Genomic DNA, 27938 nt, shown 5'->3' with positions numbered 1-27938 from the left:
GTATTAGGCTTTAATTGCATTTAATCGAATAATTATATTGGTAATGGAATAGGATTTTATTATACATTTTATTATTATGGTTATTAATTAGGGATTTATTATTGCATACTTTAGATTTAATCAATATTTCTAACTTGTTTATTAATGCGTAAGCAATTATTTTCCTTGGTTAAAAATGGTAGATACTTCCTTGAATTATCAAATAGCCCTAATAATATATCTCTTTTATATTTTTTTATATTCTAATTCAAAATTATATTAAATTCACTTCTTTATTGAAATCTTTTTATATTTTATTCACCTAGAAATCAATGTTTTCTATTACCAAGATAGCTTGAATTCTTAATATAATCTTCTTTTAAATTAATTAATTACTAAGAGTTTTCTTTATCCCAATAAAAATAAATACAATATTCTATTTACATTAAGAAAGATCGAACAAAATATAAATAAATGCAAGTATGCATACAACACATTAAATACATATATACACTCTCAAGTATTTATTTTAAAAATGTATTTTTGGTTAACATATTTTATTAAATAAATAAATGATTAAATTTCATAAAAAACTATCAGAATTTTTGTAAAAAGAATCAATAAAATTATTTAATTTCAAAAATGATTCCAAATTAATTGGATGTTAAAAAGCTTAACCTTTCTATTTTAATATCAATTATTACAATTATGAAATCAAAATTTAAAAAAAAAAATAAAATCTTTTTATTTATTTATTTATTTTTAATAAATGTATTGATTGATGATGTTATTAAATCTATTAAATTTTTGTTTTTAAAATAAATAATCTAGTTTTTATTAATTTTTAGTTTATTTATTTTCAATAAACAAATATCTTTCTTTTTGAGTGAGTTTTAAGTGTATCTTGCCTGCTTGCTTACTTGCTTGCTTTCTTTCTTCTTTTGAATATTTATTCAAAAAAGAAAAATTGAATTTTTTTTATATTATTAATTCGAACAAATTTTTATATCAAAAATTAAAAAAAAGCTAAAAGTTAAAACATTAAACAATGGCTGATACTGAAGTCACAATTTTCGATAAGATAGTTAGCAAGCAAATCCCTGCTAAGATTGTCTATGAAGACGACCTTGTAAAATTTATTTTTATAACTAAATTTAGCAAAGAATATCTTTTTGTTATACTATTACATACTTATTAATTTATAATTATTAATAAATTAAGTGCTTAGCTTTTAAGGATATCAACCCCTAAGCTCCTGTCCACTTTGTCCTCATCCCTAAAAATAGAGATGGTTTGACTTAATTAAGCAAGGTAATTACATTAAATAACTATATTAATTAATTCTAATATATTTCAATAATTATTTAAAATCCTATTATTAGGCTGAAGATAGACATAAAAATTTATTAGGTCATTTAATGGTTGCTGTAAGCAAAATTGCAGCCTAAGAACCTTTATTAAAAGATGGTTTCAGAATAGTTGTAAACGATGGTCTTCATGGAGGTAAACTAACTATTCTTTTCTATTGTCAAAATCAAACATTATTCATCTATGAAATTAATTATTAGGATAAAGTGTTTACCATATTCATATTCATATTTTTGGTGGTGCTCAATTAACCTGGCCTCCTGGTACTCCTGGTCCCGGTGGTGAAATCCCTTAACCTCCTCCCAAACATTGAAATAGAACTAAAATAATAATAATACCAATTATACTTAGTTGTATTATATGTTTGTTAGATAGTAAATAATTAGAATAAGTAAAGATTAATTAATATACAGCAAAAAGCGTTTTTATACTATAATATTAAGTATTTTAATATCAGGAAATAAATAAATCTTCACAAAAAACAAACACTCACAAATTAATTAATTCATTAAATATAAAAGATAAAAAGATTAGAATAAACAGAAAATTTAAAATAACATAAATAAATTTACAAATTCTTATTATAATTTAAATACTTTTAATTATATTTTTATAACTTAATTTAGTTTTTTGTTTGTTTGTTTAATTGATTGATTGATTGTTTGTTAGTTTTTTTGTTTGTTTGTTTTGAAATCACATTTCTATTTTTTAAATAAAATATATTTTAATTTCAGTTGCAAATTAAATTGACCAACTTAATTAATAAATAATTCAAGTTTTCCTTTATCGCCCTAAAAATTTTTTTATTCATTTTAAAAGAGGGTAAGTTAGAAAATGTTCTAATTATTCAATTATTTATTTTCTTCCTTCTTTATGCTGTAGCAGTAATTTTTCTGTTACTCGTTCTCCATAATTATCAGATGTAATTTCTTCTACTTTGAAGTTCTCTTCCTCCAAACTACTTTTTCTTACTTTGATTTTGATAGTAATGTCAAAATCCCTTTAAAAAAGTTTTATCAATTCAATTTTTGTTTAACTTATCAACTCTAAAACATTTCTTCCTTTATAACCTTGATTTTATATATTTGAAATTCTTAATATCTAATAATATATAAAGTTACAAATATTTATTTACCTGTTAATATTTTTTTTTAATGCTCAGTTTAAACGTCTAACTCAAAATGTAATTTAATTAGTCCATCATTTCTCTAACTGAATTCTATTTTATTAAATTAAGTTAATGTTTTTAAATTCTAGAAAATTTTATTTATTTTATGCTTTTGCATATAAAATGATAATTAATATTTTATGAAAAAATTAAGTAAATCCTTATTTGAAGTTAAAGGAAACCTTTCTAATTTAAAATATTTATAATTTATTGTTTACCTTTTAGAGATATACCTGTTTGATAAGGTACTTCTTCGAAATATCTACTAAAAATAGCAGATTTTACAATCTACTCTATAATATCTACTTTTGAAAGATCTGTTTTTATTTTAGGATGTCTTTTCCATTATGAAGGAATAGCTTCTGATTCTAAATATTCTAATAATTATGGGATTCCATATCCAGTTTCGCATGAAATAAAAAATTTATGGTCAAACTTAGAAAGATCCTCAATTTCTGAAACTATCCAATTTAACTTTTTTTTATTTGTACATAAATCCATTTTATTGACAACTAAAACTTTAGGAAAAGAAGAAGAACCATATGACTCATCAGTGATATCTGCTTTATTATGATCAGTACTTAATATGTGTTTCAGCTTTTCCTTATAAACAGGATCATCTTAATTTAATTATGTAATTTAATCTATTTTTTTATTAGCTTTTTCATTATATTTCAAACTGTTTAATCTTTTAAGAGCCTCTCTTATCTTATCATCCAAGGTTTTGACTCCGTCTATCATAAAAATAGCTTTGTTTACATCATTTAAAATATCCCAAGCTCTAGTAACATATGCTTTTGAGTATTTATATTATTTAGTGATACCAGGAGTATCATAGAATAAAATTTGAGTTTGCTTTTCCAGATTAGTATGTACACCTAATATGCTTTCGTATGTTGTATTTGCCTTATTTGAAACTGCACTAATTTAAGATTTTACTATATAATTCATTAAGCTAGATTTTCCCGCATTAGGAGGACCTAAAAGTGCAACATCTAAGGATTTAGGGTTGAGGGGTTACTCAAATTCTGCTAATTCTGTATTAGGATCACGATAAACTTCAATCGGAACCTCAAATCTAGGTGTGACATAATGAATTGGCTTATCATGAGTAATTATGCTTGAATCATGAGAATCTATCTTTCTAGGATGTTATATTGGATAATATTTAGGCACTTGCTTTTCTATTTTGGTAGGAGGCTTAAATCTTTTTAATCTATCATTTATTGAAAATCTAAATCTTATAATATTGCTTAACATATTTTAATGTAATGTATTGTTGATTATCTATATGTGCTTTTAAAGTTTAAAATCTTATTTAATTTTTAAATAATGGTCTTCTTCTACTTTGTCTCTATGGATATATAATTAAATTATTTGATTGTTAAAAATCTATAAAATTAGCCAGATATTTTGAATTGATAAAACATAATAATTTTTAACTAATTTTAATAGCTAATTCAAAGAATATTCTCTGAAAAAAAAATTTACTAAATCTTTTATCAGTTTCTGAAATCATTATAATTAAATTGTTTTTAAAATTTAATAAAAAATAAATTTCTTTTTTAACAAAAATGAAATCCTTAACCAAATAAATCCTCTAAAATAAATTAAAATCAAATCAATTTTGATAAAAAATAGAAACTTCAAATTTCATTTCATAGAATTGTTAAACTTTGGTACTCATTAATAGCTAAAAAACATAGAAAATTTCATAAAATAAAAAATATTTTAAGCTAATTAATTATATTGAGTATAAAAAAATCAAACAAAAACCTTTTTCTTTTAGTAAATTAAAAAATATTTTAATTACCATAATATTATTAATATTTTGCTAATAGAACTAACTAGCTACAAATGAAAAGTATTGTCTTTCTTATGATTTATGTATGATTTATAAAATTAAAAATGAATTTATCTGAATGAAATCTGAGCTCAGATAAATCATACAATATAAATAAATAAATAACTATTAAATTATTTTAAATAAACAATAGAAACTTCAAATTTAGCTTCATAGAATTATTAAACTTTAATAATTAATTATGGCTAAAAATTGTTAATTTATTTCATAATAAATGAATATATTTTTAAAGGCAAGAAAAAAGTAAGAAAATCATAAAATATTTTAAATATTTATTTCGATAATAAAAAAATTTAATAAAAATATTTGTTTAATTTATATGAATTAAAAATATATTTATGTGACCTAAATAAAATTGTATTAGTTTTAATTTTAGAAGTAAAGAGATAACTATTCTTATATATACTAAAATGAATTTATCTGAATTAATTCTTTTATATTTTTATAATAAACTATATAAATTTACTATGCAATAAAAAATGAAATCCTAACTCAAATAAATTCTCAAATATAAATTACTGTTAAATTAGTGTGGATAAAAAATAGAAACTTTATTTCATAGAATTGTTAAATTTTTATAATTAATTATATAGAAAAAAATAGAGAAAAATTAATGATAAACGAATATTTTATTTTTTTAAGCAAAAAAATAAATAAAAAAATATTTTTTCAAAATTATTTCTAAAATCTAAAATTTAATAAAATCATAATTTTAAAAAGACCAAAATAAAATTAAAAAAATTTTATCAATAGAATTCAAGGAATTATATTTATTTATAAAACTGAAAATCAATTTATTTATCTAATTTATGGCTTTTGATTTTTTTTTATAAATAAAATAATTTATTCTTATTATTAAAGAATGCCTAAAAAAAGCTTTTTACATTAAAAATAATTAAAAAATAAAATAATATTTATCATCATTTTATGTGAAGATAGATATCTATCTTTAAGGAATTAATCAATCATAAAAGCAAAGATTATTTATTAATTATTTTTAATAACTTATCTTGAAAAGAAAACTGTAAATTTTAATAAATAAAAATTTTCAAATTTTTGATATAAATTAATACAATTTGCGTATTGATATTTCACATTTAAAAAGTCATAAAGCACATTTAGGAAATAATTTTAAGAAATGGAATAAGAAAAAGCAGTAACTGATATGGACATCAACGAGCTTCGTAAGCTCATGATTGGTAAAGCTATCATAAATGTAAAAATATTTATTTTTTACAAGGAAAGAAAGTGATAGATTAAAAGAAGAAACTTTCAGATTGTTTATTTACATGATTGTCATATGTACTTTTATATTTAAAAAGAGTTCTGATATGTAAGGAGATCTTTTACAAGAAGCATAAGATGTTATATAATCTGGTATTGAAAATAACTCTGCACCCGTTTTAAATATTGAGGTAGATTTTTACTTTAGCTTTAAACCAACTATTTAACAATTTTGAATAATCTCTAATATATTATTTAAAATACATAAAGGCTGCATGCAAATATATTAAAGAAAATCTTGATAAAAAATTTGGTCCAACTTGGTAATGCATTATTGGTAAATTATTATTCTTAAATTTTATCATATTTTTTGTATAATATTTACATATTACAAAGCTTATTAAGTTATTTATTTATTTGCTCATTTCTTAGAAAGGAAAACATAAATATTTATTTATTTACTTATAAAAATAGGAGAAGGATATGCTTATGATGTTACAGTGTAAAATAATACTTTACTATTTATGTTTTACAACGGAAATTTGGCTGTTTTGATTTTTAAGAGTTGAGCACAAGATAAAATAAATTTAGAATTTAGTTTAATTTTTGTGAGGGATATATATAAGAAATATTTCATGATAAATTTAAAAATAAAAAATCTTTAACAACAAAAATTATTTATTAATAAAGTTAAAATATTTTTTATATTTGTTTTTTATTGATTTTGAAAGATAGTTTTCAAAAATTATTCAATTTTTTTCATATTTATTTTTTATTAGTTAAAAAATTGATATTTCAATTATATATTTTGTAAGTAAAAAATAAAGAAAATTAAATATAAAATTAGCAATAAAATAATCAATTTATCCTTTCATCAATTTATTTTGATTATATTTTAAATCATTTTACTTAAAATTATCTTTCAAATAATAAATAAATAAATAATATTAATTATATCAATCATAAAAGTTAATTATTCAAAGATAGTTAATATTTAAGTCTAGAAGAAAATTGGAATTCGATTAGATTTTGCAAAAGCATAATTATTAATGAAATTAAATTTCATTTAATTTATATAAAAGGTAAAATTAACTTGAGAAAATTGAATAGATTTTCTGTAGACCTATTCATATTTTTTAATTTAAAAGCTAATTCACTTAATGTTAAAAATAAAAAAACTATTTTATTACATTCATAATTTTAGCTAAATTATTCTTTCAAACAATATAATATAATAAAATTAAAAAATATGATATTTGTATTGATTTTTATTAGATATATTATTTTATTTTCAAATTTACTTTAAATAGATTATTTGCAGCTAATTTTCGATAAAGTTTTTAAATTTTTTTCCCTTAAATTAATTAATACATCATATATTCTAATATATCATATTATAAATAAAGCATATTATAAATATAAATTTATTTTAAGCGATATTTGTAATTTTAGTTAAATTTTAAATAATTTAATTTTAATTTGAGTTTCCTCTAGTTGAATTGATAATACTTTCAACCACTTAGTTTAAATAAAAATAACTAGATTAATTATGGTTTTTGTATTTATATTTATTTGACATATATATTCTTCATTTTTAAAGTTAAAAATAAAAGAAATTAATAACTTTTTTTAATTTAAATAATATTTGTAATTATTAATTTTTTTAATCTTATTTTAATTTGGTTTAGATCAAGTTTATTAAGTTAAACTTTAAAACAAAACAAAAAAAAATTAAAATAAACATGGCATTTGTTTTAATATTTTTCGCATATTTCCTATAATTAGAGCAAATAAAATAGATTATTTTTATATGTAAGCATATTTAATTAGGTTTTATTCTATCTTAATCTATAATATTTTAATCAAATAAAAATAGCATTTTTACTGATTATTTATTGAGATATTCTTATATTTTTATTTAATTTTTTAAATTTAATTAATTGTTAAAATTCTCTTTTTAGTATTTGAGTAAATATAAAATATTAGATGATCAAATATATTAAAATTTAAATAAATTTGTATACTATCTTCCATTTGCTTTTGCAGTGGCTTCATAAGTTTTATTTCTAAACATTAAAATAAAATAAAAGGTAAAAAAAAACATGATAAATTTTTTTGATTTTTGCTGCAAATGCCTATTTAATCAAACACAGATATCTATTAAATAACCAAATAGAGAGTTATAATTATAAACATATCTACAACTATATCATCGTAATTTTATTATTAGATAGTAGATAGTAAGTAATTGCTTTGAAGCAAGATACATAAAAACAAATAAATTTATATAATAAGTGAGTTTTTGAGGATTTGAGATATCAAGATTGTTAATTTGTTTTAATATTGTTTAAATAATACAAATAGTTTTTTAGTGCAATTTACAATAAAAAATTTAAGATTTTTATGTATTAGTTTTTTATATATATATTAAGTCGTTAATAAATAATACACATAATCTCAAACACCAGCAGCAGCAGCCTTCATAGCCATCTTTTCCTTTTGACCACCTCTAACGAGACCAGTTCTTCTGGCAGCTCTGAGACCGACCTGAATTATTAAAAAAAGATTAGGAAATGTTAATTAGAAAAAATACTAAAATTGAATTAATTATAGAGAATAAGCAAATTACCTTTTGACCAGCAGAAGCCCACTTGGAAACAGTAGCGGGGTGACCGATGTGTTAATGGTTACCACCACCGTGAGGATGGTCGACGGGGTTCATAGCAACACCTCTAACTCTGGGCCATGACTTTCTCTTTCTAGCGTATTTGTGGAATTGGTTACCGGCCTTGAGGATGGGCTTATCAGTTCTACCACCACCAGCGACGATACCAACAGTAGCTCTGCAAGAACCAGGAATGGTCTTTCTGGCACCAGAGGGTAATCTGATTCTGGTCTTGTCACCATCTTCGGAGTGACCAATAATGGTGGCATAACAACCGGAGGCTCTAGAGAAAGTACCTCTGTCACCAACCTTTTCTTCGACGTTGCAAACAACAGTACCTTCGGGGATTCTGTTGATGGGAAGAACGTTACCGACGGCGATTTGAGCCTTCAAACCGCAGTAAACGTATTAACCGGAATATTAACCTTCAGCGGCGATGAAGTGTTCTTTGTTAGTCTTGTATCTGTAGGGATCTCTGAAAGCAACTTCAGCTAAGGGAGCACCTCTACCAGGTTCGTGGACGATGTCTCTGATGCAACCTCTGATGTAACTATTTTTTATAAATTCAACAAAAGGTTAAAAATATTTAATAAATAAATAATGAGTTTTTATATCAAAGTATGTATGTAAACAGATAACAAATTTCTCATCATTCCTCTCTAAAATTAATTTCTTTATTTATTTATTTATTTGCAAAATTTTCTATACAAACACTCTTAACCACCTTCATTGATTATTTATTATTCATAATAATTGTTTGATAAATTCTACTTGTTGATTTTACTTTAAATTCATTTTTTCATTATATCTAAATAAATTTAAGCTTGCTCATAATCTCTTGTAAGAAAGAAATAAGCCTCAAAATATTTATCTAAATAAAAACTTATTTGCTTAATGAATTTGTTTGTTTGTTCAATTGAGGAGCTTATTCCCTTATTGACTTATTAGTTTATCTTTGCTGCTAAATATACTTTTTTTGCTCATTCTGTTGTTTTCTAAATTTTTTCTTGAGATGATTAATAAAAAAAAATTCTTCTACTGATTAATTCTAAATATAATTCTTTAACTCTCTCTCTCTTTCTATCATTCTTTCTTTCTAACTTAGTTGATTTCTTAGCGAAAGGCTTTTATATCTTTCAGTGTGAAAATAGCTCATATATTTACTTGTACAATACATTTATATATGTTATGGTACGCAAATCCCACTAAATGAACAATGACGAAATAATTTAAATGTTTTATCTCTTTATTTCCTTTTTTATCAGACAGAACCTAAAAGCTAAATAAAATTATTCTTGTACCATATTTGTGATTTTGACTTCAAATAAAACCTAACTTCATTTATTCATTCATTAAATGCATTATAACTTTTCTTTTGAAACCTTAAACCTCTTTTATCTTATTACATCTTACTTAAACGGGGTTTAGAAATAATTTAAAGGCTATCTTTTCTAAATTTAATTGTTGATTGATTTATTGTGGGATTTATTTTCTACTTTCACTTTGTGTAGAAGAGAGAGTTTAGCTATTTTTAATGAATTGCTAATAAACATTTCTAATTTCCTTTTTATTACTCCTTGCTTGTGAAGACAAACTTGCAAGAATTCCTATTGCAGTTGTTTGTTAATCGAATGGGAGTATTGAGAAGAAAATATGTTAGATTAGGTTTTTGACAAAGGATTGTTTGTATTATGAGAGTGAGAAAATATATTATTTGTTTGTACATTATCAAAGTTATGTTAATTACCCTTATCTTTCAGCGAAGTCGTAAACTCTGTATTGAGCGGGGGCGATTCTACCACTCTTGTGAGATTTGTAGACACCATTAGCACGACCCTTTCTTTGAGCTATATTATTTTAAATAAGAGAATTGTTTAGATAGGAATGATTATAAATATGAGAAATGAGAGAGCAAGAAGTTTGAAGAGAAAGATGTTTGACTGATTGATAATTAACAAAAGAAAAGTATTATTTATTTCTAATGATTTTAGTGATTGATGGATGGCATTTTTTTGCATTTAAACCAATTAAATTAAATTGAATTAGCCAAATCATTAGTCATTTGCTTTCAGCTTGCTATCCTTCTTGCTCCCTCATTAAAATTGACAATCGTTGTCTTTAAGTTTATAGTACCTCTGATAACTCTACCCATTTCTTATTATTTCTTTGGTTTCTTTTATTTATCTTTGTTTTTTAGCCTTTTTTTATTTTAAAAATTCCTTTGATATTAAAACCTTCTTATCAAATATCTTTTTTCCCCCCAAAGCAATTGCCCTTAATTTCACCCTAATTCTTTCATCTCCCAGTATAAATATATTTCACTATTCCTTTTTTGCTCTTATCATTTTTTTCATTTCTCCATATAAGCCTCACTAAATGTTATTCATTTTATAATATTTCTTTTAACTGATAAGCCATTTATTACTGCTTAGTAAATTCATTCATTCATTATTTCTTTACTTATTCTATTCATTTTTACTGCATTTTCATAGTCTTCCCTTCATTTAATTAATAGCTATCTCAAAATGAGTTTTTATAAACATTTGCTTTGCGAAAAATAATTTGCGAGACTCTATAATATATCCTACTATCATTTTTATCTCAATAGCATAAAAAAAAGAAAAATTTTACTTAGGTGTTTATAAGTTAATATAAAATATTAATAAATTATTTATATAATTAATTCTTTTGAATCATCTCAATGTAAGAATATAATCAATCTTTTATCTTTAAAATTTATTTTATTTTTCTATTTTATAATCAATCAATAAATAAATAAATCAATCAATCAATCAATCAATCAATCAATCAATTTTAATTTTTAGATATTGAGAATTAATTTGATATTCACTATCAAATATTTTTATATGGCATTAATTAATTAGATACTTTTAAATTTAAATTAAAAACTATTAAATAATTTTATTTTTTTTAAATAAAATAACAAAAACAATTTTTGGTAGAAAGAATTAAATTTGAAGCATTATTTTAATAAATTTTCTTAATAATTTTTCATAAATATTAAATACATTTTTATTTAAATAAATCACTTAATAAAATTATATTTTAAAAGTTTAATTTTATTTTGCTTTATTTTTATATAATGTAAAAATAATTTATTTAAAATTATTACAGACAATTTTATTGCAGCTAAAATATTTTTAATATAAGTAAAATAAATATAAAAAAGTAAATCATAAATAATTTAAAATTAGAAGAATTAAAGTTACTTGTTATGAATTCTTTTTAACTTTATTTTATATTTTTAAATAATTTAAATTATTAGTTTAAAACTTTTTAATTATTTTAAAAATATTTTAAAATTATATGCAAAAAAAATTTACAACCAGAAAGAAATGAAGAGTGCTAATAAATATTAGAGTAGTAAAAGCTAATTAAGTAATATTAATGATAGTATCTGCAAAGAAAATATTAGGAAATTATTCAATTTTTGCTATTTAATATATGGCTTTTGGTTATTTTTGATAATATGGATTAATCTTTTTACAAATGAAAAATAATCAAAAAATTTTATGTAAGTAAGTGGCTTGAGTTAAAAATCATTAATTTAATTGAAGGGTGATTTTTCAGTAAAATTTAGATATTGATTGATTCGCTATCATAGTCTATAAGAAAGTAGGTAGGGAGTAATTTTCAAAAACTAAAAAGTCTTAGACTACCATAATTGATATCTACTTATTTAATAGCATAGTATTTTTGGTGAAATATTTTATTCAAATAGTATTCACTCACGTCTTTTCTTCATTTTTTTGAATCGTGATTATCAGCTGCTCTTACTTGCTTGTTCAATTTTGAGATAGTGATTTTGTCTTTTGTTTAACTGAAAAAAAAAATTCTAATTAATACTGTAAAAAATGTTAGATGAACCTCTTCCTATAATGGATAAACAGCGAGTTATAGATATTTAAGAAAAACCTAGACTAAAATATGTAAAAAATGAACAAGAATTTCTCTTGCATCATAAGACTGCGCATGATAAATTTATGAGAGGGAACTAAAACAATAATAGGAATTTATCTTTAATGAATTTTACAATTGAAAATACTTCTTCTGTTATACCAAATTCTAAAAGTTAGAATTAAAATTAAAGGGGAATCCAATAAAATTATTTACAAAGACAAGCAAAAAGACAATCAAGAACTGGGAAATCACTAGCTGGGAGAACTCAAAATAGCTCTATTTAAAATTAACCCTAATAAGAAACCAAGAAGAAAGAAAAAAATATTTTAGTGGACAGCAGCTCAAATTTGGAGGAGTTATAATGGGGAGAATAAGATTATTAAAAAAATCATGATTGCCAGCTAGACTCTGAAACAAATAGATGCAAAATTTGTGGTAGTGTTATGAAATATTTTTATCATAGTGGGGATTAATTGCTGTAAAAACCTTTTTCCATATATTATGTTGATTATCATAAGACTTTCTCAAGAAAATTAGAATGCCATACTCTTCCAAAGTTTAAATAGAAATAATTTCTAATTATCAATTATCTTCCGTATATGAAAGAATGGGCTTACTATGTTTTAGACAGGCAAAAATATTACGGATTAGAAGAATATATTTATGAATAAAAGTTTAGCATCTTAGATTCTTCCTCCACTACTTTTTCAATTAAAAATCAGCAACCAGTTGATTAAAGCGAAGGTTAAAATATAAATAAGTCAATTCAGCATTCTTAGTCTGCAGCCCAATTCATGAGTAAGTTTATTATGTCATAGAGAATCCCATTCTCTTTAAAATAGTAGCTGCCCTAATTCAAATTTGAATGCATAAAATCAAAGAATCAGAGATCTTTATCTCTACACAATTCTTAGGTGTTAACTAATTAAACAGATTTTAGAGAGATTCAGTAATACAATGAAAGTACAAATTAAAGTAATCAAGAAATTACCTTTGGCTTTGATACTTTTACTGTGCTTGGTAATTTTGAAAGTTCAAATATAAATTTCTGCACAGTTGATAAGAAGGAGTCTAAATGTTAAATTTTATTGAGAAGTGATACAAATACTAAAGGCTGCTTGCATTGGTTTATGTTTACTGTTAAAATAAATAATTTATTCAAAACAAAAAAACAAACAGAATAAATAGATAACAAAGAAAGTATAACCATAGAATAGGAAGAAAAAAACTAAACTATAAACTAAGATGTTGTTAATTAAAATGATTAGAGCTTTGACAAGAAATGGATAGTAATTGAAGATGATGATTAGGATGTAGAAGATAAAAAAGAAATAGAAGAAAATTAATCAAAGACAATTACTTTTAGTATTTTAAATAATAAAAGAAATGGATATTTATATAAAGAGGGGATGTAAATAGCTATATTTGATTCTTCTAAACCAGATAAAGGCTGGCACAGAGGAGGAGAAAATATTTTTTACTATAGAAGCAATGTAGATCACTAATTTTTCTAAGCTAATAACGAAAGTAAAAATCAATAAAGGAATTCTATTTTAGGAAATAATAATATAAATGGAAATACAGCAAACTTAAATCAAAATATATAAAATGGTAGTTATAATAATAGTAATTAAACTGATGCATTAAATAGTAATACTAATCTATATTCTAATTTAAATTAATAGCTCCAGTCAACTTTGATTTAGCCTCAAATTTAACCAAACAGCAAAAGAGGATTCTAAACTATGGATTTTAGCTTTACCTTTACAGAGAATGGATAAAGAGTCACCTTTGCTTACTGCTATCCCTACACTTTATCTGATTTAATGTCCTACTTAGAATAGTAAGAGCAAAAGCTCATATATTCCTTTTTAGAATATTAGAACTTAGATTAATAAAAGAAGCAGTTAATAATTAAAACAAGCAAAGTATTGTATAAAAAAAGAACCATTGCTACTTCAAGGATAGGCCTACCTATAATTCTTCTCAAAATAACTTCAAGCAAAAACCCTAAGTTAACGAAAAATAAAAAGAAGAAAAAAGTTATTTTTATAATAGCTCGCTAGCATCCAGGAGAGACTCCATCTAGCTTTGTCTGTGAAGGATTTATTTCTTATCTGTTGACTGACACTATACAAGCTAAATATCTTTTAGATAATTATATATTTAAAGTAAATTTATATTAAAATATTTACTTTTATGTTTATACTATTAAAAATATAACTATTAATAAATAAATAAAAAATTAATAGATAGTTCCGATGATGAATCCTGATGGAGTTGTTGTAGGAAATAGTAGGTGCAATTTATCAGGATCAGATTTGAATAGAAAATGGGATAATCCTGATCCTGTCCTTCATCCTGAAGTATTTGAAGTAAAAAAGGAGATAAAAAAATCGCATCTGAAAAGAGAAGTTGCTATTTTCTGTGACCTCCATGGACATTCAATGAAGAAGCATGCTTTTTTTTATGGATGCAACAAAACTAGTGATGGAGGTGCTAGCACTTGGACTCAAGTAAGGCTAATACCTAGAATACTTTCTAAAAAAAACCACTTATTTAGTATTAAGGATTGCAAATTTAGAGTAACTGATGACAAAAAGAATACAGCTAGAGTCATTTGCTGGAACGAATTAAAGATTTCTAATTCTTTTACATTAGAAACTTCATTTTTTGGGTAAAATTCTTTTAAAATTTTATTTTTTATTCATTAATGTCTAATTATTTATGTGAATATAATTTAAGCTATGATGACTTGCAAAACGATGGCAAACCAACTCATTTTACTACATAAGACCTTTCTAATCTTGGAAAAAGTCTTTGTGAAAGTATAGTAGAATACACTCTTGTTATGGACATTCTGATGGCTGAGTTAGTAGAGACAAGAGGCTGGCTCAAACCTTTTAGGTTGTTTCAGCTCACAGGAGAGAGTGCTTAAAATAAAATACTTCGAAATATGAAAGAGCAAAAGAAAATTGAAAAGCAAAAAAGAATTGAAAATAATTTGCTAAACATTCAGCAGGAAAAAGAAAAGAATCTAAATAATTTATAGCAATAGATAAAGCAAAAAGAAAAAAGATGTCTTACACCTTCACTGATAAATGGGAACACAAAAAAGGATACTAACTTTTTGAATTCTCCAGACTGTGCAGGTAAAAATAATGCAATTAGAATAATTTTTATTTTATAATAAAAAAAAATAAGATGAATTACTGAAAAGCAACGACTTAGATAGTAAGCAAGAATTGCTCCTTCAGTTATGTCCTGATATGAAAGTAGACTGGAGAGATTATTTTGGAAAAGATGAGCTAGAAAAGGCTTTTAAAAAAATAGATAAGGGAGAAGATCCTAATGACTAAGAGAGTGCAAGTGGTTCAGATAGCGAAGCAGAGGTTGACATATTCAAAGATAAAGAGCTTCAACTATCAAATGAAGCTAAAAATAGAAAAAAATCTAAGAAGAAAAAGCAACAGACTATTAAAGAAAAAGAAAAAAATGGTAATAATCTTGTAGAAGTCAAGATCAATAATCAAGGTGATAACAATACTAATAACTCCAACTAGGATTAGAATAACAAAAAGAAACCCTTAACAGTATATTCTTAAAGTTAGGAAAGAAATAGATGGAACCCTTCTCCTATCATATAAAATTATAAGCAGCAACTGGAAATGAAAAAACAGTAATTAAAAAAATAATCTTATCCTATAGCAAAAGTTGGATAAAATTTTGCATCTGCCTACTAAACTTAAAACTAAACAAACCAAGAAATTCAAAATTCTGCAAATAATCAACCCTCACAAGCAACAAGTTAATAAAGTTCACCACAACAAACATATAAAAATTAGTACCCACCTGCTGCACAGGCATTCAACCAGTATCCAACTAATGCATATGCCAAAAATTCTGTTAATGGAACTTACTTAGAAAAAAAACTGATTGAACTTTAATAAGTTTAGCTAAATTAGTCATACTAATATAATTAAAGTAGAAATTCTTAATCTACAATATACTAAAATTTAGCATAATATAAATAAAGAAATAGTGTTATGGTTCCTTTTGAAGATAACAGATAAAATACAAACACAAGAGGAATATCCTCATCTAATAGTGAAGCCAATCCTGCATTCAGATTGAATACATCTGATATTTAATCTAGATTATATGAAAATTAAAATATTCCTATTAGCAATAACTCTAGTAGGAATTATGGCAAATAATCTACTTCTAATAGCACTAATTCTTCTAATTTAGCCTAATAAAATACATTTGCAGTCAGAAGATCAAGTTAATTTCAATAGAAATAAAATTAAGAAGATAATCAGCAATTTGAAGAAAATTAAGAAAAACAAAGTTTAATAATAAAAAGCCAAGGAAGCACTAAAAATGGCATTTTAGAAAGAAAACACAAATTAACTAACCAAAATATTACAGAAAGTAGTTAAAAAGCATTTATTGTAGACGATGATGATGAGTAAGATGAAGAGCAATCTTAATTTGAAACCAAATTTAAGAATAGCATAGATTACATGGGAAAAGCTTAAAGAACTCCAAAAAATGTACATAGTTAAATTAAAAGCTTTGAATAATTACCACCAGATACAGCTATCTTTGAAGATAAAAAAAATTAAATTATGGTTCAATCTCGTTTAAAGTTGGAAAAGATATAAGCATGCTCAGTTGGTGTGTAAGATGAATAAGAAATAAATTAAATAGAAGTCTAAATATTAAACTAAAAGAATAATATGATTAATTAAGAGAATATGTTACAAACAAGTAACTTACTTAATAAAAATTTTAATGACAGTATATCTAATTTTAAGTAGAAAAACGCTTAAAGTGACAATAGAAGTAATAATAACTTTCTTGAAATACCACACAACTTTGTAAGTTTTTCAAGTAGTAAAAAAGGGATTTAACAATTTTATGCTGATGAATAAGCTTAATCTAGTGGTTCAAATTCAAATAGCAATAATATTTAATACAATTAAACAAATAATTACAATTAAAGTAGCTCAAACTCAGATATAATTAATATTACAGATGATTTATAATTAACCAATAAGGAATAAACTACTAAATAAATTGCTAAAAATGCTTCTAACTTTGATAGAAAGATAAGAGCATAAGCTCCTTTAAGACAATTTTTAAATACTGACAATATTAGCTAGATAAGTAGTTTTAATTCTAACCAGCAAAGTGATAAACATGCCAGCAACAATATGTTTGGTTAATAAATTTTAAATAACAAGTATTTAAATCAAGAGAGGTTAGCTGCCATTTCATTAAATAACACAACTAGAAATTTTAATAGCACAAACTACTCTCTCGCTTAGAATAAACATAAAATCAAAAAGCACAGAGCTAGGTCAATCCAAGAAACAAAAGCATAACTATAAATTTAATAACAATTGATAAATAACAATTTTAATACATAAACTTCTTAATAAGAAAAATTAAATTTTTCAACAGATGAACAAAAGCTGTAAATGTATCAATTTGATAATGGAAATAATTTTGTAGCATTTAAAAATTTTTCCAACCAATAATATTAGCCTTTTGCATAAAACAATATAAGAATAAGAAAACTAAATTTTATTTGAAAAAATTAATTTTATTTTTTTTCAACTATTTGTTCAATTAACAAATAATAAAAATAAGAATACTAGTATCAAATTATTTTCAACCAAATTTATCAAAAATTATATTCTACCTATCTAAGTAAGTATGTAAAACCTGTAAATATATATTTATTTCTTATTTAGTTATCAAATATTGCATCACTTTTCTCAATTTAATCTACTATTTTTCTATTTAAAAATAATTTAAATTTTGTGATTTTAACAAAATAAATTTCCTCAAATTAGCTTAATTTATATTTTAATTATATTTTAAATTATTTAATTAGTGTAAAATATAAAGAGTACAAAATTTACATAAATTTTTTTCAATTATAAAAACTTTTTTTGTTTTAAAGTTTAAAAAACTTTTGAATTAAAACATAATAAATTATAAATTCTCAAAAATAGAATTATTTTAGATTTAGGATTTCTTTTTCAAAAAAATAAAAAAATATTCAATTAAGAATAAATTCATTTTACTTACCTTTAATTTGAACCCTGAAGTGAATAATTTTTTTTTTAATCGAAAATCTGTTTGATAATTTGTAAAATATATTTTATCTATCAAAAATAGATAATGGGAAAGTAAATAAGAAATTATTTTATTTTTGAGTTTTTAGATTAGTTAAAATAACTTCATTTAACATTTTAACTTTAAATTTTTGATGTAGATTTTTGATAAAAATATAAATGATTTCCAATCAGCTTACTTAGTCCATCACTTAAATAATTTAAAAATATTTTTAATGATTAATAACATGAAATATAAGGAAATAAATATTTCAAAATAATTTTTAAATCACACAAAAAAAATATTTAATTTATTAATAATAATTTTAATATAAAAAAGAATTTTGAATGAATTTTAATTTAAGATATTTAATAAAATTTGAATAAAAAATAAAACTACATGAAATAATTTTTATTTCTTTACTATATTTTAATCAAATAACTTTAGGGTAGATTTCATTTTATGGCTGAGCTTAGCTAAATTTTAGATTATAAAGAAATTGTGATAAAAATAAACAAACATAAGATGATTTTTCTGAATACTAGAATAAAACATTTTTTTATATTAAATTTATTATTTTGTTTTTTCATTAATTAGGGAATTATTATGATATACTAGGATGACGCTATCTGTCCTCTGGTCTAAACCTGAATTTCTTTGAATACTTAGTAGGAAGTGTAAAAGGCAAAAATTGAGTTAGGTACTTCACTTTGTGATCAGATTCTTTATAAAGGAATTTCATAGAAGTAGATAATGAAGGTTAAAGAGTACTTTCATTATCTTCAAACAAATACATGACGACTGCCCAACATATCATTGCTAAATGAGGGTAAAAACTCCAATTAGGTAGTAACCCTTTTTTAATTAGTAATTCAGCGCTACCTTGTATGACACGAGAAAATAAATATAAAACTATTTAGGTATTAACTCCGCTCTTTTCTCCAAAAATCAGTCCTCCGCAAATAGCACCTGCAATTAGAGAATGAAAAGGAGATTATACTCCTCTTAATCTATTAAGTAAACATACAAGAGACTTGTATGAAAAGACGTATGTACCCAAGTTTCTAGCATGCTCTAAAGTAAGTGTAACAATATGTGTAATTTTACTTTTAAGTGATCCTTTTTTAAATAGTATTGTCATAACCAAAGCATGCATAAAGCGAATTTTAGCTCCATAGTATAAGCCATTTCTCAAACCTCTTACAGAAGATACAACACAAGACTGGTGGTTACAAGGAGCTTTAGAGACAAATGTTTCCATAACAAATTTTTAAATAAAAAATTGGTTTTCTTAATTTGCTTTCATTTTGTTAGAAGTAGAGTCGTTTTAGTATAATATTATCAATGAGCTATAATACCGAATTATTTTGATGCCTTTATTTGATTTAATATTAGGATAATCAATGAATAAATAGAATCTTAAGATTGCTTAATCTCAATATTATCAACATAAAAAAACATTAGAGTGAATCAAAAATTATATGTATAATTAAACATTTTTAAGAAAATATACAGAAAAAGTAAGAATTTTAAAAATTGCATTTTGAAAAGCAAGTTCAAAATGGATTTATTTAGAATCTAAAATGTATTTTCTGAATATTATTTCATTTTTAGAAGTTAATTATCTTCATAATCTTTCTTATAAATAACTTTTAATTAATCAAATTTTGTATTAAACAAAGAAAACAAAATATTTTATAAAAAAGTTAATTAAAATTAAATTGGATTTTGTCTATCATTTTTAAATCTCTCATTCAAATTAAAATTATAAATAATGTTTAAAAAAATTAAGAATATGTTAAAAAAATCTAAAATTATTTTAACAAACTGAAATCAAACATTTGCATATAAAATAATAATAAGTTTAATTTAATAAAGAAACTAAAACGTTATTAATTAAAATGATAACAATTTAATGAATTAGATGTAGTCTTAAAATTTATTTTGAGCCTAAGGTATTTAATTTATCAATAAGCCTACAATAGCTTGTTAAGCTAAGAAGAAATATTTTCTTTCATGATAAAAAATGAATAATCATTTGATAGCTTACCAAATTTTTCAAGCCTTTTATTCAAATTAAAATAACTAATAAAATCTTTTAAATATTGATAGAAATGAATCTAAAATTGTTTTTAAAAATTCAGATATAAATATTAAAATGATTCTTTAAAAATTGATAAGTATACTTAAGTTCAAATATTTAAAATTTCTTATAGATTAAAAATAATCAAGCAAATGTTTTTATATGTATTTAAATTAAATAAAGAAGTAAAATAATAATAATTTCATTATGAAAATGTAGTCTTAACAATCGTTCAATTTAAATCGTAAATTATATTTATTTCCTATCAAAAAGTTTATTGAATACTTTAACAAAAATATTTGTTCATTTTAAAAATCAAATTGTTAAAAAAATGTTAATAAGCCTATATCATTAATTAATTAAAGTTAATAAAATCAAAACATTCATTAAAAAATAAAAATTATATTATAAATACATATAAGTAAAATAAATATTTTAATTTAATAAAATTAAAAACTTGTAATATTTATTAAATTATTTAATAAATTTAAATTATCAATTTAAGGACATAGCTTTAGAAGATATTATTAAAATTTTATTTTATTAGTTTGATATTATCTTCAAGTTTTATTTATATTAAATTTTTTTTACTAAGATAATATTAATTCTTTAGATGTTAAAATCATAATAATAAAAATAATCAAATTTAAACTTTAATAACAAAATGTTTTATGTTAATTGCTTTAACTTTTATTTATTAAGCCTATTTTAGTGGAAAGCTTTTTTTTAAAATCAAAATTTTATATTAAAGATTGAAAAAGGGTTTTTGAAATGTTTTAGATTTAACTTTAAAATTTAATTTAGGGTGTTAAAATTATCATTAATAAGTAAAATTTAGTTTGAGATTAACTATTCAGATAATAAATAAATAATTGGAATGATTGATTGATTTAAATGCACACTTTAATTGATTTTTGAATGAAGAATCTTGAATATTTTTATAAAAGATACAAATAAATTAGGCATTATTGTTTAATTTAAGTTAAAAAGATTGATAAATAAAAGAAGTATTAAGAATGTCTCAATTTTTAGCAAAAGCCGTTCGTAGTGATTTAACCTAATTGTGTTCTTAAACACTTAGATGGAATAAGAAAGGTAAGGTTAATGAAGCTACCGTTCAAGCAAGAAAAGAAAAAAAAAGATTGAAAGAAACCAACCAATTTACAGGTGATTACACTGGTGAAAGACCACCTCATCCTTGGTTGAGTGCAAAGAGACTTAGATCAATTATGACTTAGTATTAGGTTTTCGCAAATAAAAACAGACTTAACATTAAAGTTGATAAAAAAGATGCTGTCGAGATGAAAAAATAGTTTGAAGAAATCGGAGCACACGAAGTAAGCCATTTAGCAATTAGTTTATTTAAGACATCATCATTTATTGTTTTTAAATTGCGAAAATATAATGATAAATTTAATTCATTTTGCAAAGATTAGTTTTCAGAAAAATATGTGATAAATTGAAAGAAAATTGCTTCTAAAAAATAAAAAATAACATAAAAAAATTGATGAAGGAACTCTTTTATTAAATTAAAATATTTTAAATAAAAAAGTATTACAGAATGAGAACCGAATAAATCATTAATGAAAAGAATAATCAAGTAATTGATTAAATTAATAAAGAAATAGAAACTCTTCCCTTTAATATCTATGAAGAAATAACTAAAATGCCTAAAGATAAGATATATAATTTCAACACTGATTCTAATAGTCCTTATATTTTGTAATATTATTTATTTATTATTTTCTTATTTAAATTTATTCTTAAATAAATGAATCATATTTTTCTAATTATTTTTTGTAACATCTACAAGGTACTTTGAACAAATCGCTAGAATGTTCGATGAAGAACACTTAACTAAGCTTAAGGTATCTCAAAGATTGCAAAAATTGGCTGAAGATAAGTTAGGTGAAAACGATTGAAACAATTAAATTTTATTTAAACACTTCTAAATATTTGGAAAAGCTGAATTATGCATTCATATATCTACTATACTTATAAGTATATTTGTCGTCATTATCATTTATCAAATCTTCTACTTTGTTGCTGTTTTCTCCTTTCTTCTTTACTTATTTAAAAATAAAACTATTTCTTCTTAACTGAATTAAATACATTTATTGAGATTTTGTTTTGATTTGAATTAATTTGTTGTTTACTGCAATAAAGAGATAAAGAATAACTAGCTTTACAAATATAAAATTGCAGCAGTAATTCATTCATTATTTGAATGAAGTTTTAATTTTCATAACAAATTCTATAAAATGATATTTAGATTTTTTTATGATTAAAGTAGAATTCTTAAATAAGACAGTTAATTTTTCAGCATTTCTTCAAATTTTTTCAAGCTTAGAATTAAAATATATTTTTCTGTATGAGTTTTTTTAATAGTAATGAACTACCAAATATTATTGAAGCAATTCTTGTTATTAATTATTTTGCTTTTATGAAAATATGTTTACTTAATATAAATATGATAATTACTTACAAGATTATTTCGAAATAAGAAATAACCATATATTTTTTTTTTATTAATACTATGAAGTAAAAAATTATGATCGATCTTGTTAACTAAGATAAAGTAGTATCAAATCATAAATTTAATTTCTCATTGTTGCATAAGATTTAATTATACTCTATATAAACAATCAAGATCCTTTAGAAAAATTTAGGTAATCAGTGTAAGTGGATCTACAAAAATCAAAGGAATTACATTTTTAAATTAGATTATAATTTCAAAGAATGCTATAAAAAGTGCTAAGTGATGTAATCATTCAATTTTAGCATTTTAATGAATAACCTACCATATTTATATTTAGGAAGTAATATAGATTTTACAACTGCAACCAGAGTTGCGCACTCCTGATCATTTATAAATATTAAAATCTTTTTGTCATAGCTTATCCTATTTTGAAAATTTTTATTAAGAAAGCTAAGAAGAATAAGAAGCTTGCCTAATGGCTCTGAAATATATGAAAGTCTAGCAAAATAAAAAAAATGAACATTTGTTTGATATTTGTAACTTACTATCAAATTATTTAATATCTATTTATTTTTTAATGCATTTAAAATAAGATGCTAAGCCTCAAAAGTATTTTATATTGGTTGAAGGAAGGATAAATGTTTATCAAAAACTGTAATTGCCAGTTAATTTAGAAGAACAATAGAGCGATGAAAATAATAAACTTTCTAACTTGAAAGAAGATCTTCTTTATAATGGTTTAAAACTCAGTTTACTACAGACAAAAGCAAGAGGTGACAGTTTAGGTATGATTGATCTCATTTATAAGCGAAACTACCAATCAACGGCTATATGCTAGACTGAGTGTGTGTTATTTACGTTGTCTCAAAGCGATTTTTAAAAGTATCTAAAGAATTATGAGCACAAAAATATGATGAAAACGATTTAATTTCTCTCTTCGATACCTCACTTTTCTAACTAATCTTTTGGTTACTTAAGAGATATAGCTGTTAATTCTAATCTTTTAATAAATTTGAGAGGTGACACAATATATAATGAAGGACAAAGTTCTGATAGCGTCTACTTTATAAAATAAGGAGAATATGCTGTTGGTTGTTTATTCTTAGATTTATAAACATCTTTGATTTTTTTCAAACTAATTTCAAATAGATTCTAAAAAAGTATGATAGAAATTAAGCCATTACTTCTCCTATTGAAAGGATCATTTAAGACAACATTTAGCAATAGGGAGGACCTCTTTTTTTGGGATCACCAAAAGGAAAAAAGGATCTAAAAGTAAAATTAAAATATATTATTTAGCATTCTAGTTTAATCTGAATTCTAATTTAAAAGCTGAAAATTATGACTCAATTTGAAACTTTTGGAGAAGAAGATATCATTAAAGGAATAGAAACAAGGTTAAGAATAAAATATCCAAGGATTAAGTTTTCAACTTTACGTTTTAATAAATAGGAATCATACTGTCATATGTGAAAGCAGGAAAGGTGAATGCTTATAAATTAGTGCCAATTTGTTTATATAAAAGGTTATTGATTTATAAAGCACTAGAACAACTTTTGCTCAATTATAAAACCAAAAAGAAATATCTAATGTGCAGCAAGATTAAGGAAATAAAGTATCTATAAAAAATTATAAAAGCTTTTATTTCGAAGAAAAGAAATTTCAAGATCTTTCTCCTTCTAGGATGCAACAAGATAATCTGGTAAAATAGTTTTTGATTTACAAATTTGATATTTAGGTATATTTAAAATAATAAAAAAATAAATAGAAATAGCAATCAATAGACTTTCCTATGCTACAGTAACCCCACAGAAAATCAGTAAAATTTCATTTAAAATATTCAACTTATTTAAATATTTTTATACTTTGTAGCCAGTAAATGAAAGCTTTGAAAAGAGTCCAATTGCAAAAGAAAAAAAAGAAATGAGCTTTTCTTTAATAATGAATGACGATTAAAAAAAAAATTTTGAAAAATTCCCTAAAATTAGCGTTGCCCCTTCCAATACAAGCATGACCTAATTTTACAACAAAGCTAATATATAGCCTTAATCTAGTTAAATGGGTTCAATTAATGATATTCATGAAGAATCAAACAAAAAATAAGATTATTTTCTTAGCCCTTAAATAAGTGTTTAAGAAATTAATTATAAAATCAAACAAAATGAAGATGTATAGAGCTAATATGATGAAAATGAATTGTAATTTATGGAAACAAATGGCATAAAAAAACATTTGCTAAAAAAAATGTAATTAAAGCTTCATTTCAGAAGATATTCTAACTAAAACAGATCTTCTTCTTTTTCAACAGAAAATCAAATTGATGAAATAAATCACAGTAAAAAGAAGTCTGTACCTAATAACCATACCAAAAAGGTTCGCTTAGAAAACGATGCCTCATTTGGTGTTGACAATATATAAGATTTGTAAAAAATTATAACATCAAGCCATGTTAAAAATGAAATATAAACCTGCCAACCTAAAGATTTAAATAATTTTGGGAGACTAAACTTATAAAAAAATTATGAAAGGTAATTAAAAGATAAGCCTAAAGAGATTAAACAAGTTTATACATTTGAGCTTGACGAAAAATAAAGATAAAAGGTAATAGTTAGAAAACAAAAGTATAAAAACTACATCCATGATTGGAAGAAGAGCCCATCTCCTATTTAAAGTTCAAGAACTGATTACTAAGAGATTTCTTAAAAAAAAGAATTTATTTCAAGCAAATAAGTTAAGGCAATTAAAGAAGCTGCTTTTTTGTAGGACATCGAAGATAATAAGTTGAAAATTGATGAGTTAAATTAAAATGGTTTATTGTCCTCTTTTTATCACGTCTAAAGCGCTTAAAATACTTATAGACAAAACCATTAAAACACGAAGATGAATAACATTGAAAGTCCTCACCTGTAAAGTCAATCAGTTAATTCAAGCATTAACCATAAAGATGTATCAGAGAGTGCATTGAACCAATCTTGTTTAGAAACAGAGTAAAACATGATACTTTAATAACTTTCATATCCTAGAACTAAATCTCCTCTAGCCATGCTTTTAATAAATTAGTAAAATAAAGAGAATAAAAACAATCAAAAACAAACTCCATTGATATAAGATTATGTATGCACTTAAATAATTAATCCTACCAAGGAAAACAAGGAAAAGCAACAAAATTTAAATTTGAAAAGTAAGTTTTATTAAATTTTTAACAAAGAATTTTATTTTTTCTTTCAAAATTAGACTTGAATAAGATAATAAACAAAAAAACAAAAGAATAAGAAGAACTATTTAAAGAATAGAACAGCTATAGAGGCAGTGCAGCAAAAAATAAAGTATAAAATTTATGGAAATAAAAGTTACAAATTAATACAGAGAGAAGAAGAAATGCTCAATCTTAAAGAGAATATAGTCTATCTCCTTCAAAAATTAATTAAAACAAAAATGAAAATTTAAATTTTATGATACAATCACAGTCTTCTATTTAATACATTACTGATGATTAAAAAGAAATAAAATCTAAATAAAATACACTTATTAATCAAATTTCAGTAACTCCAACGCCCACACAACTGAAGTAAACAGCTGAATAAACAATACACTAATATGATAAAAGAGTTGCATAATAAAATTAATCTAATTAAAGCGAATACAGACTCACAAGTATTTTAACTACTCAATCAAGAGGAAAAAGGAAAAAAATAGCAAATAGTTTAGATATAAGAAATAAGTAGACATATGTGTCTAATATCTAATCTACTATCAGTCCTTCAATTTCTAATGATAATTCTAAAATTAATATAATTTCATATACTTCTGTCTTTAAGAAATAAAATGCAACATTAAATGACAACTTCAAAGACAATCCTTTAAAAAATAGCATCGAAGGAATCGATGGTTAGTAAATTTATCATTTAAAACCTCTTTATAAGTAGTGAAATTCTATCCATATTTACAATGCTTTTTTGTTTTAAATTTCCATTATTTTTGCTATTAAAATTTCTTTATTTCTTAAATAATATTAATTTTTAAAAACTTTGCTTTCTAACAAACATTAACGAATCTCTTTAAAAATTTTTAATTCTTTAAATTTTTATTTTAAAGTTTTATTACTAAATAAAAAATAATTGTATTTTATTTTCTGTAATCTACAATGAAAATTGTAATTATCTGAATAATCTTTTTCATTAAAGAAAATAAAATTTTAACACAATATTTTTTCGATATTTCTGTTAAAATTTATAAAAATAAAATATTGTTACATCTCAAATACTAGCTAGTAGTAGTCTTTCAATAAATGAATTATAAATTTAAAAATACTAATTTCAATTAAAATGCTTCAAATCAACATTAAAATTTACAAATTATTAATAAATTTTTGACTTAAATAAATGTGAAAAGAGAATATAATTTCGTTAATTTTTTAGTGTGTGTTTAATAGATAATAAAAAAGAATAACTATTTAAAATGATTGAATAAGAATAATAAAAAAATAATGAAGAAACAGCTGAAAATATTGCTACAAAAGATAAAAATTTTTCAAAAGAATACAAAAGCTAAAATGTTTCATTCAAGATTTATTCAGATTTCATTTCTCAAGGCTCTTTATTCATTTAAATTATTCTTTTTTGGTACCTAGTTCACATGAACTCTAAAGAATCTATCTTGATCCAAAAAATAGAAACTAATCTTACATTTCTAAAATATTTACCATTTGATATTAATGTTTTTTTGTGGTCAATTAATATTATAGGCTTTGTCCTCACACTTCTTCTTGTAAAAAACCACTCAACGAAGATATTTTTCCTACATTTCTTTCCTTTTATTAGTGTTGTCTTTTTTATTGTTAGCGCTTTCTACTTTCACATCATAGTGTTAAGAAAAATTAAAAATATTTTAATAAATCCTCTTTCCTATATAATAATTGGAGGTCTAACTGTAGCGTGCTTGGAACTTTTAAAAAATAAATTAGATTCGTAACTGTTTTTGACAGGGACTTTATTATTTTTGCAAAGTAATCTACTTTCTTGGCTTTTTGAATGGGTTTTAATAAATCTAAAAAATTAA

The 27938-nt window shown here is 22.8% G+C and overlaps 8 protein-coding genes across 8 annotated transcripts; 6 read left to right on the top strand and 2 right to left on the bottom strand. All coding sequences in view use genetic code 6, as the record gives it.

Moving 5' to 3' along the window:
- Positions 1–1027: 1027 nt before the first annotated feature.
- Positions 1028–1660, top strand: TTHERM_00716270 (scavenger mRNA decapping enzyme carboxy-term-binding protein; the record flags this gene model as incomplete). The annotated part of the gene is made up of 4 exons (XM_001031984.3): positions 1028–1108; positions 1201–1290; positions 1362–1482; positions 1548–1660. 4 exons carry the CDS (start codon positions 1028–1030, stop codon positions 1658–1660), a joined length of 405 nt encoding a protein of 134 aa, XP_001031984.2.
- A 494-nt stretch (positions 1661–2154) lies between these two features.
- Positions 2155–3775, bottom strand: TTHERM_00716260 (small GTP-binding domain protein; the record flags this gene model as incomplete). Its single annotated transcript, XM_001031983.2, has 3 exons — positions 2155–2417; positions 2483–2566; positions 2734–3775. The coding sequence occupies 3 exons, from the start codon at positions 3773–3775 to the stop codon at positions 2155–2157; spliced, it is 1389 nt and encodes a 462-aa protein (XP_001031983.2).
- Positions 3776–5517: 1742 nt separating this feature from the next.
- On the top strand, positions 5518–6172 carry TTHERM_00716250 (dynein light chain 4, axonemal protein; the record flags this gene model as incomplete). Its single annotated transcript, XM_001031982.3, has 4 exons — positions 5518–5595; positions 5702–5794; positions 5874–5940; positions 6078–6172. 4 exons carry the CDS (start codon positions 5518–5520, stop codon positions 6170–6172), a joined length of 333 nt encoding a protein of 110 aa, XP_001031982.1.
- Positions 6173–8060: 1888 nt separating this feature from the next.
- On the bottom strand, positions 8061–10420 carry TTHERM_00716240 (60S ribosomal protein L2/L8; the record flags this gene model as incomplete). The annotated part of the gene is made up of 4 exons (XM_001031981.2): positions 8061–8150; positions 8233–8818; positions 10016–10115; positions 10402–10420. The coding sequence occupies 4 exons, from the start codon at positions 10418–10420 to the stop codon at positions 8061–8063; spliced, it is 795 nt and encodes a 264-aa protein (XP_001031981.2).
- A 1723-nt stretch (positions 10421–12143) lies between these two features.
- TTHERM_00716220 (zinc carboxypeptidase family protein) lies at positions 12144–17789 on the top strand (the record flags this gene model as incomplete). The annotated part of the gene is made up of 4 exons (XM_001031979.2): positions 12144–14360; positions 14442–14866; positions 14935–15341; positions 15394–17789. 4 exons carry the CDS (start codon positions 12144–12146, stop codon positions 17787–17789), a joined length of 5445 nt encoding a protein of 1814 aa, XP_001031979.2.
- Positions 17790–19141: 1352 nt separating this feature from the next.
- On the top strand, positions 19142–19787 carry TTHERM_000716219 (hypothetical protein; the record flags this gene model as incomplete). Its single annotated transcript, XM_012800193.1, has 3 exons — positions 19142–19185; positions 19239–19397; positions 19451–19787. The coding sequence occupies 3 exons, from the start codon at positions 19142–19144 to the stop codon at positions 19785–19787; spliced, it is 540 nt and encodes a 179-aa protein (XP_012655647.1).
- A 1630-nt stretch (positions 19788–21417) lies between these two features.
- Positions 21418–22323, top strand: TTHERM_00716190 (hypothetical protein; the record flags this gene model as incomplete). The annotated part of the gene is made up of 3 exons (XM_001031976.3): positions 21418–21738; positions 21954–22123; positions 22215–22323. 3 exons carry the CDS (start codon positions 21418–21420, stop codon positions 22321–22323), a joined length of 600 nt encoding a protein of 199 aa, XP_001031976.1.
- A 703-nt stretch (positions 22324–23026) lies between these two features.
- On the top strand, positions 23027–26809 carry TTHERM_000716189 (cyclic nucleotide-binding domain protein; the record flags this gene model as incomplete). Its single annotated transcript, XM_012800192.1, has 9 exons — positions 23027–23164; positions 23218–23416; positions 23474–23967; positions 24030–24155; positions 24213–24277; positions 24333–24582; positions 24649–24699; positions 24753–26061; positions 26115–26809. Exons 1-9 carry the CDS (start codon positions 23141–23143, stop codon positions 26807–26809), a joined length of 3213 nt encoding a protein of 1070 aa, XP_012655646.1. The 5' UTR covers positions 23027–23140.
- Positions 26810–27938: the final 1129 nt, after the last annotated feature.

The sequence above is a fragment of the Tetrahymena thermophila genome (assembly GCF_000189635.1).
Source record: "Tetrahymena thermophila SB210 genomic scaffold scf_8254377, whole genome shotgun sequence".
NCBI classification, from domain to species: Eukaryota; Ciliophora; class Oligohymenophorea; order Hymenostomatida; family Tetrahymenidae; genus Tetrahymena; species Tetrahymena thermophila.
Note: the sequence above shows the minus strand (reverse complement) of the source record. Positions and strands in the feature narration are given on the sequence as shown.